Here is a 15,352-nt window from a genome sequence, read left to right as displayed (position 1 = left end):
GGACAGACGCGCCACTTCCGCCGGCCGGAGCAGGCTGATGACGCAAGCACGCACGCTCGCTGACGCCGGCGACCGGAAGGCTGGGGCGGAAGGCAGCCGCCATGAACGCAAGAGCGGGGCCTGCCTCGAAACCGTGGGAGCGCCCGGGGGCCGGACCGGAAGGTAACGAAAGGCGCCGATGAAGTGCCAAATCGCCCGTTTCCTCCAGCGCATCAGCCTGAGCGGCGGCAGGGAGGGCCCTTAACTAACGGCCGACAGTAACGAGAAAACTAACCCACGACGAGCGAACACGTCAGCGGCAGAAAAGGAAACACCGTCACCACATGGGCCGTTCTTTAGGACCATCCTTATAATTACACATAAAAAACGAAGTTAAATTTTATTCGTATTCATTTGATTAAAGCATGATTCCAGCGATCATTTAAAACAAGTCACATAACGCCAACAGAACTCATACACGACGAAGGAGAATTTACATTAGGGCAACTCCTAAAAAAGAAAATTAGTTGAGACTATGCAGATAGAACATAACACACTCATCATTAAAGTCCTGAAGGTAACCATGACTAGAGGTCACAATGCAATCATGATAGGAAAGATCGTTATGCGCAGCTACTTTCTTACCCGTCCGTCATTTTAGCTGGGAAATAATGTCATCTTAGAAACATGTTAACTGCTGCAAGTAACACATTTGCAGGTCTGTGTTCTTCAGCAAGGACTTGTGTTATTTCAGGAATTCACATTTTAAGGAAGATGTGCTGTTTCTATGAGAACATACTTGACAAATCTAAGACAAATAATCCACATAGCTCTAGCTCACAGAGCTTGTCTTGATCCGTACACGAATATCAGGGGTGTGGCTGGGAGAAATGCCAGTGAAACAAAAGCTAAAGCATTTCAAGAGAGGACTTTCCAGAAGAAATCTGGCAGTACTACTGCCATCATACAAAGCAATGAAAAGGAAGATAGCTGGGGTATAATACTGTAATGAATCCTTAACATGGAATAAGATGGTCCTCCTTTACCCAACAGGAACAACTGCAAAGAATTACTAGTATGACCAGAGGAAGAAAAGGTCTTGAAAGTGGAGAGTAAAGAGGTTGGTTTGTTTAATCTAACAAAAATACAGGCCAGGAAGACTGCATAGAAAAGTATGCAAGATCAACACTGTGAAAACAACCCCGCAGTAAAACAGTATTACCATACTGCCGCAGAACAGGTGGGGGCTAAACCAGTCACTAGTAAGCTTAGACATGTGTTAGAAATTACAAGTTCCAAAATCCTCCCAGCTGTTTGGTTCACAAAAAGTTTTCCAGCAATAGGAAAGGTAAAAGCCTGCTAGCTTTTAAAATGAAGTTCAAACAGTTGATGAAGGAGTCTACATGAGAACAGAGCAAGGCAACCAGAAAGCCACTTGTATTTCTGTCTTCCAACAAGAGTAGAAATATGATGGAAACCCGACTTTTCCTTCTGCCAAATACACCGAGATTTTTGAAAGCGTAACAAAATTAAAAAAAAAAACCAAAAACAAACCACAAAAAACCTCCCTGCAGAGCCTCACCCACAGTCCACAGCTTTTGTAAAAGTGATAGGAGTACAAAGAAACAAAAACACACAGACATCACATATGCAATGAAAAAACCTGACATTTCCCTCAGGCTCAACTCTTCAAGGAATATGCCCCAGGAAACCAGTCATGTATAGGAATGTAATCTGAAGTATGTGTAAGACAAAACAAGCACACACTATTTAAACAGAAGACTTCTTCAGAGAGACTGTCTTGGGAACACATTTTTGCTGTCTGCAGGAATAGTTTGCTAAAGCTAACCGAATACCTCACATCGTGGAAATGTAAGCATTAGCTTAAATTTTGCAGGAATACCACTGGTAACTTCCTATTGGAAACTGTTTTTACCATAATGACCACTTAATCCATGCTTCTAATGCCATGCTACAATCTTTCAGAAGAGTGGCAATTATTAAAAATCATCTCCTTTTAATTGTTAATTTAATTTTGTTACCAAAAAGTCAATTCGAATGTTTTTATAGCTACATGTGCTTTTTTGCCAAAACTAAATACCTAAGATTTTTTTTTTTAATTTTTGAAAGTTAACTTTTAATAATCTTTGATCTACCACAAAGAAGAACTTCTTTAAAGAAGAAAACTTCTTAAAAGCAGCAGAAATAAAGAACAGCCTCAGTTTATGGTTAATATTCCTCCCTTTAGTGACCTCGCTTTCATCTGTCACAGATACCTCCAAGATTCTTTACATAATCAGAAATGATAGAAATACTTTGCACATAGGTCAGAATTATAACCCTGAGTTTCTAAAAGGCAGTATTTTGTTGCACTCCTAGAAGTAATACCAAAAAATCGATTTATTCCCTCATAACAGATAGATATAATAAAATGCAAGAAACTAAAATATTAAAATGGTTTCTTATAGAAATACAGAGATCCTGCTTCCTTTATCACCAACATTTTTCAGTGTTTTTTACCTCTAAGCAACTGCAATATTTAATTCAACACTCCATTTATACATGTATGTATATGCGTGTATACTTGCATTTCAGTATAGTGAATACACAACCAGGATGCAATATTTCCATGTTAAATTTTAGTAGAAAAACCACTTTTCATTCCTTGCTTTGTAGTCAGAAATAGCTGCTCATCACTGCTTTGGGGCAGGGACTCATTTCCATAGTTTACTTCAACTAAATGTATACCAAAATAAGTCATTTGTTGGCAGAGGAGGGTGGTCCTTCTTCCAGCTCTACAATGCACACAAATAATGGAAGATGCAAGCAGCATAGAGCAACAACTGGGAATTTCAGTCATATGCCAATTTCACTCCACTGCAAGCAAGCAGAATACAGTGATGGGTCCATGTTTTCACACTGTTTTGATGGGCAGGGAGAAAGGAATCATTTTCCCACAAAACACTGAAGTTCTTTCTCAAATATAGGCTTTTATGTTACTTGCAGTCAAGGAAAGACAATAAAGCCCACATTTACCACATTATGTGTCACTAGGACCTCTGTTTGGTATATCAGTTTCTCAGTAAATAAAGGCTTACTGGATTTTTCCCATTGTCTTTTCTCTGCTTCAAGTCCCAGGCTTGACCTGCCATGAGCTCAAAGGAACCAAATCAGCATCAACAGTTGAAGAAACAATCACTCTCAGGAAGAATTCCTTTGAGTTACACTAGGTTGGAAGAATAAATGGCCATATTAATCATACGGTTCCAAATCCTTGGAAATTAGTGGCTCAGTATCTTCAGTTGTACTTTGTGCGGATTGCGGGGCTGCAACTGCCAGGCTGTGTATAGTCTCTTGCTGATGCTGCTTTGCCTTATTATATAGCAGAACTCCAATTGTCACTAGAACAGTCCCAATGGCCGAGAGGCTTGTGATTTTGTTACCAAACACAATAATACTTAGCCAGATTGACAGCGCATGCTTCACAGTACTAGCAACACTGGAAAGGAATATAAAAATTAAGGCCAAAGAAAGCTTTCTCATATCCCACACACAACCATGCTTTAATGTAGCAGGACCCCTCTTTGGTTTTGCTTGATTTTTAAACACCAGTTCAGATTCCACTTTTCCTCCTGAAGCTAATAATACCAAATTTCTTGTATATCGGTATTCTTATCTATACTTATCTTAATTTTAGAGCTAGTACAAGGAATTCACCTCAGGTTTTTGTTTTCGTTGCTTTTAAGCATGCAGTACAGTGTTTGCAATTCATTTCTAGCTAACACAGACCCCCAGAAAATGCTAACTGAACACTAAAAACATAACTATCATTTGCGAGTGTGCTGCTACTATTCAGGTAATACAGCTTTATAACCTGCAAAGAACCATTATCTACATCATACCAATAACATTATAATAAGTAGTTAAGAAGTTTTGTATACATGTAAATATGAATATATGCTTTTACATGCTGTTATGTAGAGAAGACTAACCAACTTCAGAGTAAGAATGTGTGTAACAGTGAATTGTCACAAGACTGTAGCAGGGGCACCTCAAAGTGTAAGACAGCAGAAGCCTTCAGAGTTTAGAACCAGCATTACCCCACAAGCCCTACTGCTATTCATACAAATGACCGATTATTGAATCAGAATTGTGTCACAGCCTAACAAAGCTGCCGATAACCGACGATGTAGGTGGAAGTTGTCTTTAGAGAACGTGTGTAATTCAAGCACAGCTTGACATGCTGGTGTCATGCTTCAGAAAAAAAAGAACACAGAGCTGACTGCTTATACTCTGTACTGCACATAGGTATTGCCTCATCACTGAAGCAAATGGCAGCTTAAATGTAGCAGATCTATGGTGTCAGTGAATCTGTTCAGTCTCCTTAACCACCTTTAAGGAATGGCTGTTAAACCTAAATAAAATATCCCTGCTAGTAAATGTGAGCACCTGTTCTGTAAGCTCAACAGCATGGGTCAAATGCTGCTCTCCTCACACAGTAAGGGAGCAAACCACAAACTTTTGGTGATCTGGATATGAAAACTTTTCCTAATTAGATGCATTTGTGCATTTACATTATTTATTTCTTTGCACAATACCTTTACTGCCAATTTCTCAAGAAGAAATACTGAGCAAGAAATAAAGAAAATAAAATAGTGTTCGTGTTGTCACGTTGACGTGAAAATACAGTTTTACCTGAAAGTCACAGGAGAAATTTTTCCCATCAAGGCATAGGCTGTAACACTTTGTAGGTGGAACAAAACTCCATCTATTAAGAGAAGTGCAACAACATCTTGGTTGTAGCTGAAGCTCCTCCCACTTTTCCCAATCACAGGCACATCCTAAACAACAAGAGAGGAAACTTTAAGAGTTTAGTTTACAAGCAAATCTAAAAGTGATTTTCCACCCAACTCATTATCATTATAAGCAGATACAGTTTTACATTTAAACGTCATCAAAACAAAACTTAAAACATAGAAGACATTTAGATCCTACAAATTTCCCCCACAAAATAAAATATTAGAAAAACAGCTCTTATCTGACTGAACTTTCCAGTGTGTTCAGCCTGCCTGTTGAGATATTTTCTTTTTTGAACACTAATGCATGGCAATGAAATGACAGAATAGGAAGGACACATATTTAACCTGATACATTATACTTACTTCAGCTCAGTTTCGCTTTCAGAGAGTTAATATTCCCGTATACTATGTGAATACTGGCAAAAAGTCAACAAATATTTAAGATTTTGTTTTGAAGTCTTTATCTAAAACTTTAAATGCACTTAGACAAAATTACGATTTGATCTCAAAAATCCTGAAATAAACTTAGGCATTCTAGGTCACCTGTCAACTCGTGTCTATATTAAATTATTCCTTTTAAAATTTTCTCTTTTTCACCCTCCCTCCCCATCTCTTGCAAACATAAGATGAAACGCATTTCAGAGTGATTTTTTGAAAAAATTACAAGAACGAAAAGTAAAAATTAAGATTAATCTTAGTTGCACATTCTGCTCACAAATCAAAAACAAAACATAAACCAGTATTAGTGAATTCAAATTACCATGAAAAATATCCAAGCTGGAATAAGCATAACCACTGCAGCAGCACTTGTGTAGAACTGAAGCTCTGGAGCTCTACAAAGGAGAAAAATAAAAATTTATTAAAATGGTTAAAAGCTTCCTCTTTCTTAGAGCTGAAGAAAGCTGCATCATTATTGGCTTTTACTACTTTTTGGTATCTGTAAATACCTCTACCAAGGTGTGGGGACAAGAAGTTCAGCAATCTCTTGGGAAAGACAGTGTTTTGCCTTTAGTGTTGGCTGAGATGGACTGAAGATAAACGGCATATGTTTTCAAGACCAAAACTAGCATTTCATCTTGTGGTAAAATACATACATATAGGTATAGGTATATTTTATCGTAAGACTTTACTCCTGGCTCACATTTCGTAGTTAAAACATAGAGCAAGTTCTGAAGTTCATTTCTGCGTGCCTAATAATGTTACGGGATGTTTTGTGATTGCAGAATAAGTACTTATTTCTGTGAAAAGATGACTCATTTTGGGTATACTGAGAGTTTTAGCTGATTTTGAGACCGCAACTTTCTGCAGTGCGATATGAGCATAGATTTTTCTTTCCCCAACAAAATGACTTATGTTACAGCTGTCTGTAAACAGTCTAAGGAAAAAAAAAAATCTTGGTGCAATATAATCATAAATATATGGTTTTCTTATACAGCCCAAAGTCCATCTATAAACAAACCTGAAATATTTTTAATACTTACGAAAACCTGTATTTATCTCCACTGAGTAGTTTTTTGGAAAAGACATTTTGCAAACTGGAAAAAAACCAACACATCATTTATCAGTATTTTAGTTATGACAAATCAATCAATCCGTAAGACAGAGAGTTGTTTCCCTTAGATAGGTAGATATGTTTTCTACACATTTCACATTCTACACATATGCAACTAGAGAAAGGAGTTTGGCCTAACTCTCTTAGATTAATAGCATTGTACTATTTTTAAATCCCCTGGATGTTAGCAGATACAATAAAGAAACTGTATCTTCTGTTAAAAATAAATTTTAAATACCAACATTTAAATGTAGCATACAAAAAACAACTACAGGCAACAATCTAACAATAAACAAAATTCCTTTATTCCACATATGCAACTATCATTATGCCTTACCAGTCCATGATATTAGTAGATAAAGCTGCCGAGAAACCTAGAATGTTGAAACTGATTTCGGTAGCTGTACATAGAGCTAGCCCACCCATAACAGGAATGAGAGAGAGATTAACCAGCAATCCTGCAAATTAAAAGAAAAATTGGCATCTGAGTTTAATTACTGTACTTCCAATTACATGTACCAGATAATATAGTTTTTGAAAGTTTAAATTCCACCTTAACTTCTTTAGTTGAAAGAAGGAGCAACTTACTTGACTGAATTTTAAAGTACAGAGGTTCCAAAGTAGAGATCTTGGACAATAGCAGAATGCTCTTGAAAACAATATGGACAAATACTCACTGATAAAAGTATCTCCCTTGGAGAAAGAAAATGGACTGATGACTCTCTTCATTTCATCTTTTTCACCAAATGACAGAAGAATACTTCCCCTGTTTGTTCTGTGATTGAATTACTGTTCTTCCTCTGGCTTATTTCACCCTTTTGCTATTTTGCACCACAAAGCAATCTATACAGAGCTTCTGTATTACTCCTATGACTTACAGCTGGTAACAAGCAAAATCTCTTCAAGCAACTAGCATGCTTGCAAGTAGAATAGCAAAGAAATTGTATTGTGATAAGCCAGTTGTTTGTTCATTTGGTTTTTTTAATCACAGAGTGAACACAGTGAATAAATTCAAGAATTTTAAATTCCGAGCAGCAAGCTGTCCTTAGAAGAAGGAACACACTGAACTTCAGTTATTTAAGGTTGCAATATTTTCTTGACAGAAAAATAACTTCAGAGCAACAATGCCCTTACACAGCTGCATTAGAATAAATCCTTTTTTACTTGTATATACTCTACTTACTGTGTTCAAACAGAATGATTCTTCCAGCTGCATTTACTATACTTCAGAGGAATTTCCCTGTCCATGGTCAACTAAGTGACAGTATTATTAAAAAAAAAAATCAGAAAAAAAAAATCACATTTCAACAGTGAAGGACTTACCAGTGTATTCCCCTAATATCATCCGAGACATGATAACAGTAAAAATAGGTGCAGAGCTTTTAACAGTTTCTGCAAATGAAACTGCCACATTTTTCAAGCTGACAAGACCCAAGACTACTGTTGCAAATCTGTAGTAAAAGAACACATGAAATTAAGCATAAAATAAAATAATGCTTAAAGAGCTACTCTTAGACATCTAGCATAAAAAAAGAATCGCATCATAATTTCTTTAGGTTTATAAATTTGTGCTGCAGTAACTAAGAATACGGCCAGGTGTAGCTGGCAATCAAGTTACCAAATCATAGTAGCTTGACTGAACTGCAGTAACAGATCAGCTGCACACCTTTACTCCTTAGTATTTGTGACGTGGAACGTATCAGATCTATTTCTTTCTGCTTTGGCTTAAACATTATTATTTATTTAGCACACATGAAGGCACCCTTGGGCAATTCTGCAATTTCTGTGGATGTGCAGTGGACTTCCAGGAAACACCAAACTTTACTTTTTAATGCACTCTAACCAAACTTAAGATGACAGCGTTTTAAGCTAAGGTTTTCAATAGGCTCAGTCAAAAAAGTTAGTAAAATTCTGCTGATAAACAGTAATTCACCAAGGAAATGGTATCATTTGCAGTTATCTTTAATTTAAATTAGGTATACTACATTTTTACCATGGTTTAAACCACTAAACAACAGGACAGCACAGTTGTTACGATAAAGCTACTCTGAATTAATTTGAATCCTGTTATCCTTTATCACTTCTGCAGTGTAGAGGAAACCAAATCATATCTTCTTATTCTCTCCTAGACCATAAACTGGTACTATCCCAGCACACAGCAAATATTTACTTTTTAAAAGATAAACATTAATAGCCAGTATCACTTTGGGGCAAATTGCTGGAAAAGGTGAGGGAACAAAGCAACATCGTAATAAATACTAGTCCACTGAATGAACATCAGCCTCAAAAGAGAACAGGAAGAAAGTATATGGAAAGAGAAGTATGTTCTGGAAGAAGCTAAATGCGATGGGAAGCCAAGCTAGCCAAAAAACTGACGTCTGGAAAAATGAACGTTTAGCTATAGGAACAGAAAATAAAATTATCCTGCCATTTGGAAGGGGGAAGGTGAATACTTGAATACTCCAAACACTTTCCAATCAAGAATTAAAAGGAAGAGAGCCATGAAAATACAGCTTCTGTTCAGAAGAACGCAACAAAGCAACCAGATAGATCTCTAGGAAAGAGTTGATCATTTACCTCATTAATCCAACAAATAGCATTATCATGATGAAATTGGGTGGATAAGAGATGCGTGTTTTGTGCTGATACAAGCAGCATGGAACAAACATTTTTATGCAGCCAATGAAGGTGGTTGAAAGCATTTGAACAGCACCTAAAGAAACATGAGAGGAAAAAAATAAAATCAGAATATGATGGGAACATGATGAATCAAACAACATAAGACAATTTCTTACACAAACTTACGTGTAGTACTTTAAGCAGTTAAAAACCATGGCAATTACTATCTAGATTTTATGACTTCTCAGAAGCCCTTTACTTCTACATCTACCAGCAAGGCAGCGGAAAAAAACAAAGGTGGCATACACCTATAAAATCCAGTTCACAGATAAAATGCCCTTTGTTTCCCCCTTAAAAAAAAATTAATAAGGCCATTGGATAATAAAGATCACAGAAAGGTAACTTTTGCGCTTCTACAGACAAGTAAGTTCAGATTAACAGCTCTGGAGACTATCAACAACTGACTCAAAATTTTCCTTTTTTTAAAAACCCACACTACCCTCCAACACAGAAAACAAAAAAATATGTTTTCTTCTTTCCAGCTCTTAATTCTCAAACACCATCTTACAGCTCCTCTGTGAGCAAGTTTCATACCGTCTTTCAGTGAGTGGAGGAAAGGACGGTGTCAGAAGGCCCTTTACAGGCCAAGATCACAACTCCTGAGTTCCCAGCCCCAAGATCCACCCCCACATCTTCTCCTAACTAGGTCTTTTTCATGTCAGTTGAACCATTCTGTCCCTTAAAGGACAAAGGAGGATATGGTGTTACTGGAATGAAAGTGTAAAAGAAAGGCAGGGTTACCTAGCATGCTGGGCTCTCCTTCCAGTAACGAAAGAATGTATTTGTTAAGAAAAAGAGTGCAAAAGCTGAAGAAAAACCACAAAGTGAGGTAGATGAGAGCATGAGAATTCCAGATGCCCAAGTCCGACTCAATGACCGTAGTCTCCGTGATAGTTATTTTCAGAACGTTCTCCTCTGGTACACTATCACTCCTAGCAATTACGAATTTTTCACTCCTGTTAGCAAAGAGTGAGCCCAAATGAAATAGTGATTTTCCCTTTGGCTTTTCTTCAACGGGGGGAGGATTAGGTTCCTCCAGTGTCTGAGCACTTGTCACAGTCGACATGCTGACATTAAGAAATTAGTATTTGTCCTTAATACAAACCAACATTGACTTAGCACAGAACAGCACTTTGACGGAACAAAAATATCATGTGATTAGTCTTTCATCTCCCATGGCCTGAAAAAGTGTACTTGGTCCTCCAAATAACATCTTGCATAAAAATAAACTTCACATCCTTCTTCATGTGGTCCGTTCCGTTTTTTCTACCTGAGAATGAAAAAACAAGAAGGAAAAACATGTAGCTCTGAACACGACGACATTTTAAATCCCTAATGCAGCAAAGATATCGCATTTCACCTGCGGTTTATGAAAGGTAAAAGGACTTAGTTTGTCTTTCAGACTGGATTTTGCACTCCTAATACCATGATACCATGATTAAGAACTTAGATAAGGGAGGTGTTTTATTCTAAAATAGCACGCACAAACACACAATTACATGTTTTTAAGTTCTTTCTCCTCTAAGGCATGTCAACACAGCTTTTTCCATTATAAAACTCCTCTTCAAGATTCTACAGTTTCTCTGATCTCAGCCTAAACTACTCAACAGAAAAGATCTTTACAACCCAGAAAATCTGGGCAAGAGTTTTTACCCTTAGTACTAATTAACCTGTTATCATCTCAAGTCAAAGTAATCAATAATCAAGGACTATAACTTCCAGTCATCATAAACCATTTGTTCACCTAGATGTCATAGCTACCAACATAACTACGTAGGAAAATATGCCCAAGAGCTTTCCAAACAGACTTGTTCTCTATCTAATTACTTGTAAATAATGCAATATTACTTATTTTACCACTGCAGTACTGTTATAACTTGCAATTCAATATTAGTACTTGCAGTAATTCTTAAAGCCTTTTTAAAAGATCGGACAGAAAAAGGCATTAAGTCATTTGCAACTAGAGCGTTCTCCTTTTACACAAATTACATGAAATGTGGCAAGTTACAGTAGAAGAGTACAGAGAATAACCAAAACACATTGTGATCTTTATTCTTCTCAAGTCATGTAATGTTAATTAGCATCACAATGCTAACAGGTTCAAAGTCTGGATTAAGAAAGAGAGAAATTGCACCTGAGCAGCTTATCTGCAACATTAAATCACACTATTGGATTTACTGCTTTCTACTTTGCAGTCTGTGTTTTATGAGGAAAAAAAATAGGATGAATCAGATGAGAATGAAATGATGGACAGGACCTCTTTTGCTCCTTAACGAGCAAGCACTAGGGGAAATGGAATTTGAAATACTTTTCACGAGAAGCCCATTTGCTGGACAGACAAGATGGTGGATCTTATACAGTTAAAAAGTAATTATTGTGTGGGAAGTTAATCGCTGGACATCTTGGAAAAGCTGGCTGACATGAAGTCACAGTACTATAGGTCAAACAATGGTAGCACAAGAAATAATCAATATAAAGTGAAAATACAAAGAGTTGTAACAAGAGCTACTGCACCTGCCCTGATTTTGTTAGTATGTGAACGGGATACACTATTTTCTTCATGGTTTTTGAACATCCAATGTGGCAGCTCAAAATAAATCATGAGGAGGTACTAAAGAGTTAAATTATCCTAAACAGCAGCTACTTTGCAGTGAAATTTTCCATTCCTCATGTTCTCTATTACTGTTGTCAGAGCCAAGCCAAGCACGGGAGGTTTCCATCCCTGGCCCCTTATCTCTTTCCATTTCACCAGGAAATCATGCTAGCAGCACACCAGAGTACAAGACCCTCTGACAGACCTTAAACCATGTGTTAACCCAATTTAAGACAAAACTAGCCACTCTGAAGGAAGACAGGCATTCTTTAAGAGAATTTGTTAAGAAAAACAGATCCTTGAAGACTGCTCCTTTTTCAGGTCTTAACTAACCATTTTGAATGTAGAAGGGTATTTTTTTATCACGATCGCGTTAATACTTTTTCTGTTTATACTACTCAATTAAAAACAAAAGCAATTAAGCACAACAAAACTCCCACCCTCAGCAGCACTGTGGTATCATATTTGCTATCACCAATTCCACACATGGCACGAAGCAGAAAAGCAAATAAGAACAAGACTACTCCCCTAAAATTACTGACCTGCTGTCTTAAATCACCTGGAAAGTCTTAAATGGGCTGAACACGTCCTCCATCTGGAACTAATTCTGTCTTCCTCCCTTAAGACCAACCAGCAGCTGATGTTTACCAATAGATGAAAACGTGGCAGTGGTTGGTAGACTGTTTCTCTTGGATTACACACAAACTTTCAATCTCCCAGCTCACAAGAACAAACAGCATGCAGTGCATTCTACCCTCTTTCTTGTATCTTCTCCAACTTTTAACTACATTAGCAATAAAAAAGTTGTATTGAAAGTGGAAAAAATATGCTTTGAAGGTCTCAAGCAAATTCTAACTTACAAGAAGTAGCTAATTACCAATCCACCCCCCCCCAATTTCTTAGGCTTTAAGACATCATATTCATGAGACTACCTGCATTCAAACTCCTTTTCCCTTTCTATTCACAACAGTTCACAATTTAATCAGAAATGCATCCGCTTCAAACTTAAAACAAACGCTGAGAAAACACTTTCTCAGAAGACCTAAGAGCGAAGGAAATAAATGAAGACATTACCTGCTTGTGCTTTTAAGCATCTAGTTTTAAGTAAAAATACCACTCTCCCCTCAGTTTTAATAGTCATACTTGTTTCAATTACTAAATTGCTTATGCTATATTCTGTTGTGTACAAGTGGCCTTCCATGGGAATAAACATAATTTTGCTGCCAGGCAGCTTGCATGAATATATAGAAGTGACAGCTGTCTGTGTGATGCTTTTGTGAAAATGGTGTCACGGCTTAAAAAACATTTTTAATTAGCACCAGCTCACACCTTCTGAAATAAATAGCACCCCCTTGCTCACTCCAACTACAACAGATATTTTTGTGGACATACAATAGATCAAACCAGGGAAACTGCTCCCCCCCGAAACTGAAGGCTGCAAGGAAAAGGTCACTCTCAATCCACACCAGGAGTAGTGCACATCATTCACTTTTAAGTGGATTAATTCACATTATTAATGTGAATTAAGATTAATTCACACCAGTACAGTTTAACCTCACCACTGTAAAAGCAGTATGTCTACACAGACTGTTTTCTACAGGTCTCAGAAGAAAAGAAACACCAAGTTTTGCAAAAAATAAATGGCGCAAGCAACAGAAATTAACAAGACGACACACATCACATTTTTGCATTAGTTTTTTCACAAGAAATGTTTTCCAAAGAAACTGTCCACATTCCACCCTGAAGTCAAGTGAATAAAAGAGAGAGAGAAAAACACAACAGGAAATTAACCTCATGTAAAGCGTTACAGTGCAACTTTCTAACACATTTAAAAGCGAGCAAAATCAGTTTTCCTCTTCTGGTAAAGGGGAGGTCCGCGTCACATCCCCCTTCCTCCAAAACTGCAGAGGTGTGAGGGGTGAAGCAGCTGGTGAAAATCCAGTCACTCAGCAGCTAACAGGGCCCCGACACATTCCCCACACCTGGCCTTCACTGAGGTTTTCTGTAATAGAGCTACAGATTAAATAAAGGCAGCCAGCTGGGCTGTCTTCACCCCACTCTAACACCACCTAGTCATTATCTTTAAAAGGAAGCATAAAGAAAATCAAGTGTTCATTCAGAGCCATATTTGATAAAAAAACAAAAGGCGAGAGATAAAATGAACTCTGATATTAATTTTTTTCAATGAGATTATCACTGACACACGTCAAAAATTCTCATAATAGCATTCATTTCTTTTTAATGAAAAACTTTTTCATGAGAAACTGCAATTTTAAACCTACTGTTTAAGAAATTGTCAAAAATAAAAAAGCCAACAATATAGCCAGAGTTCAATATAACCAGAGTCCTTCCTTAGAACTGAAAGAATAAAATTATTTAAAGATGACACATACAGCACAAGAGACAAAGCAGTCACATGAAAAAGGATATATAGGGTCTTCTAAAAATTACATATCTTATACCAAGACACAATTTATCTTGAAAATAAAGCATAGCATTTCCAGCACTATAGATTCTGTGTTTTTTAACTGTCTATTGCAACGCTGGTTATGCAAAGAGTCCTTCATGATTCTTTCGTGGAGCATACTAAAAATTTCTTACGATTGAAATATATTCATTTGCAAGCATCTATCAGGTACTCCAACAAATTTAAAATAAAATTCTTTTGTGATGCAGCTCACCCCAAAACCGATACCCTTTGGTTGGAAGCTCTAATTATTTGTTAAGCCGCTAAGCTGATTCTGACAATCACCACTACATATACGACACCAAGAGTTTCTTACTGCATTCATTTGTCCAAGACTGGAAGTGCTCTGGACTTTGCAATGACCACCATCTAACAGCGTAAGACAAAAAGCCATTGCTACAGTTTTTCTGACCATTTGGGTTGACGGTTGGACTTGATCTTAGAGGTCTTTTCCAACCTTAATGATGATGATGATTCTATGACTCTACCTAAAGACAGATACTTTCTTTTGACAATATCCACAAAGAACTCTAAAAAGTCCCCTTTACACCTCACACAAAAAAACAGAAGCTCAAAAATGTTGCAAGTGTTAGAGAAACTAAGGCTAATCTGATAGTGAAAACACAGAGGCTTGGTGAACGTACCTCTTAATCTACTATGCAACACAGGTCACCCAAACATTGCTTCCAAAGAAGGAACACACAGAATTCAGCATCCCAAGTAAGCAGTAAATATTACTGCTGTTCCACTAAACGACAATGACAGCATCCAAGGTGCTTATAAACACGGACCGTAAATACAACAGCAAAGCTGTTAACATCTCCCATACAGCGAAGATGATGCTAAGACAGAAATAGCTTAGCCCGTGCTTGCACTTCAGCTGTACTTCGAGCCACCCAGGCCTAAAGTCTCCCCTCCTCTCGCTCAGAACCGGCTATCACGCAGGCAGATCCAGCACGTGTTTTCGCACGCCCCGCGGCACCTCGGAGCTGACCGAGCCTCCCCCACAGCGGAGAAGCGGCAGGAGCGCTGCGCATTCGGACCTGCCTTCCCCATCGCGATTCAGCCCTTCAGGGGAGCAGTGCTGGACCACGTCCTTTTTGACCCGGCTTTCCGGCTCAAGGACTTCTCAGAGAGCACCAGCTCCGCAGCCAGGCGCAGCACAGCCATCTCCCTCCTCGGGGCATGCCGCAGCTGAGCCAGCACCTACGCGCTAAGCGCTGTCGAACAGCGGGCCGGAGGTCGTCCTCTGCATCAGCGCCAGCAGAGCCCAGCCGCCGACC

The 15,352-nt window shown here is 38.0% G+C and overlaps 1 protein-coding gene across 1 annotated transcript; it reads right to left on the bottom strand.

The window, feature by feature from the left end:
• Nucleotides 1-2,686: 2,686 nt before the first annotated feature.
• SLC35E2B (solute carrier family 35, member E2B) lies at nt 2,687-12,288 on the bottom strand. Its single transcript, XM_010296527.1, has 9 exons — nt 12,145-12,288; nt 9,751-10,279; nt 8,908-9,043; nt 7,654-7,781; nt 6,668-6,788; nt 6,260-6,313; nt 5,539-5,611; nt 4,675-4,820; nt 2,687-3,478 (listed from the first exon to the last, which is right to left on the bottom strand). Exons 2-9 carry the CDS (start codon nt 10,073-10,075, stop codon nt 3,232-3,234), a joined length of 1,230 nt encoding a protein of 409 aa, XP_010294829.1. The 5' UTR covers nt 10,076-10,279; nt 12,145-12,288; the 3' UTR covers nt 2,687-3,231.
• Nucleotides 12,289-15,352: the final 3,064 nt, after the last annotated feature.

The sequence above is a fragment of the Phaethon lepturus genome, unplaced genomic scaffold (assembly GCF_000687285.1).
Source record: "Phaethon lepturus isolate BGI_N335 unplaced genomic scaffold, ASM68728v1 scaffold30830, whole genome shotgun sequence".
In the NCBI taxonomy this organism is placed as follows: domain Eukaryota; kingdom Metazoa; phylum Chordata; class Aves; order Phaethontiformes; family Phaethontidae; genus Phaethon; species Phaethon lepturus.
Note: the sequence above shows the minus strand (reverse complement) of the source record. Positions and strands in the feature narration are given on the sequence as shown.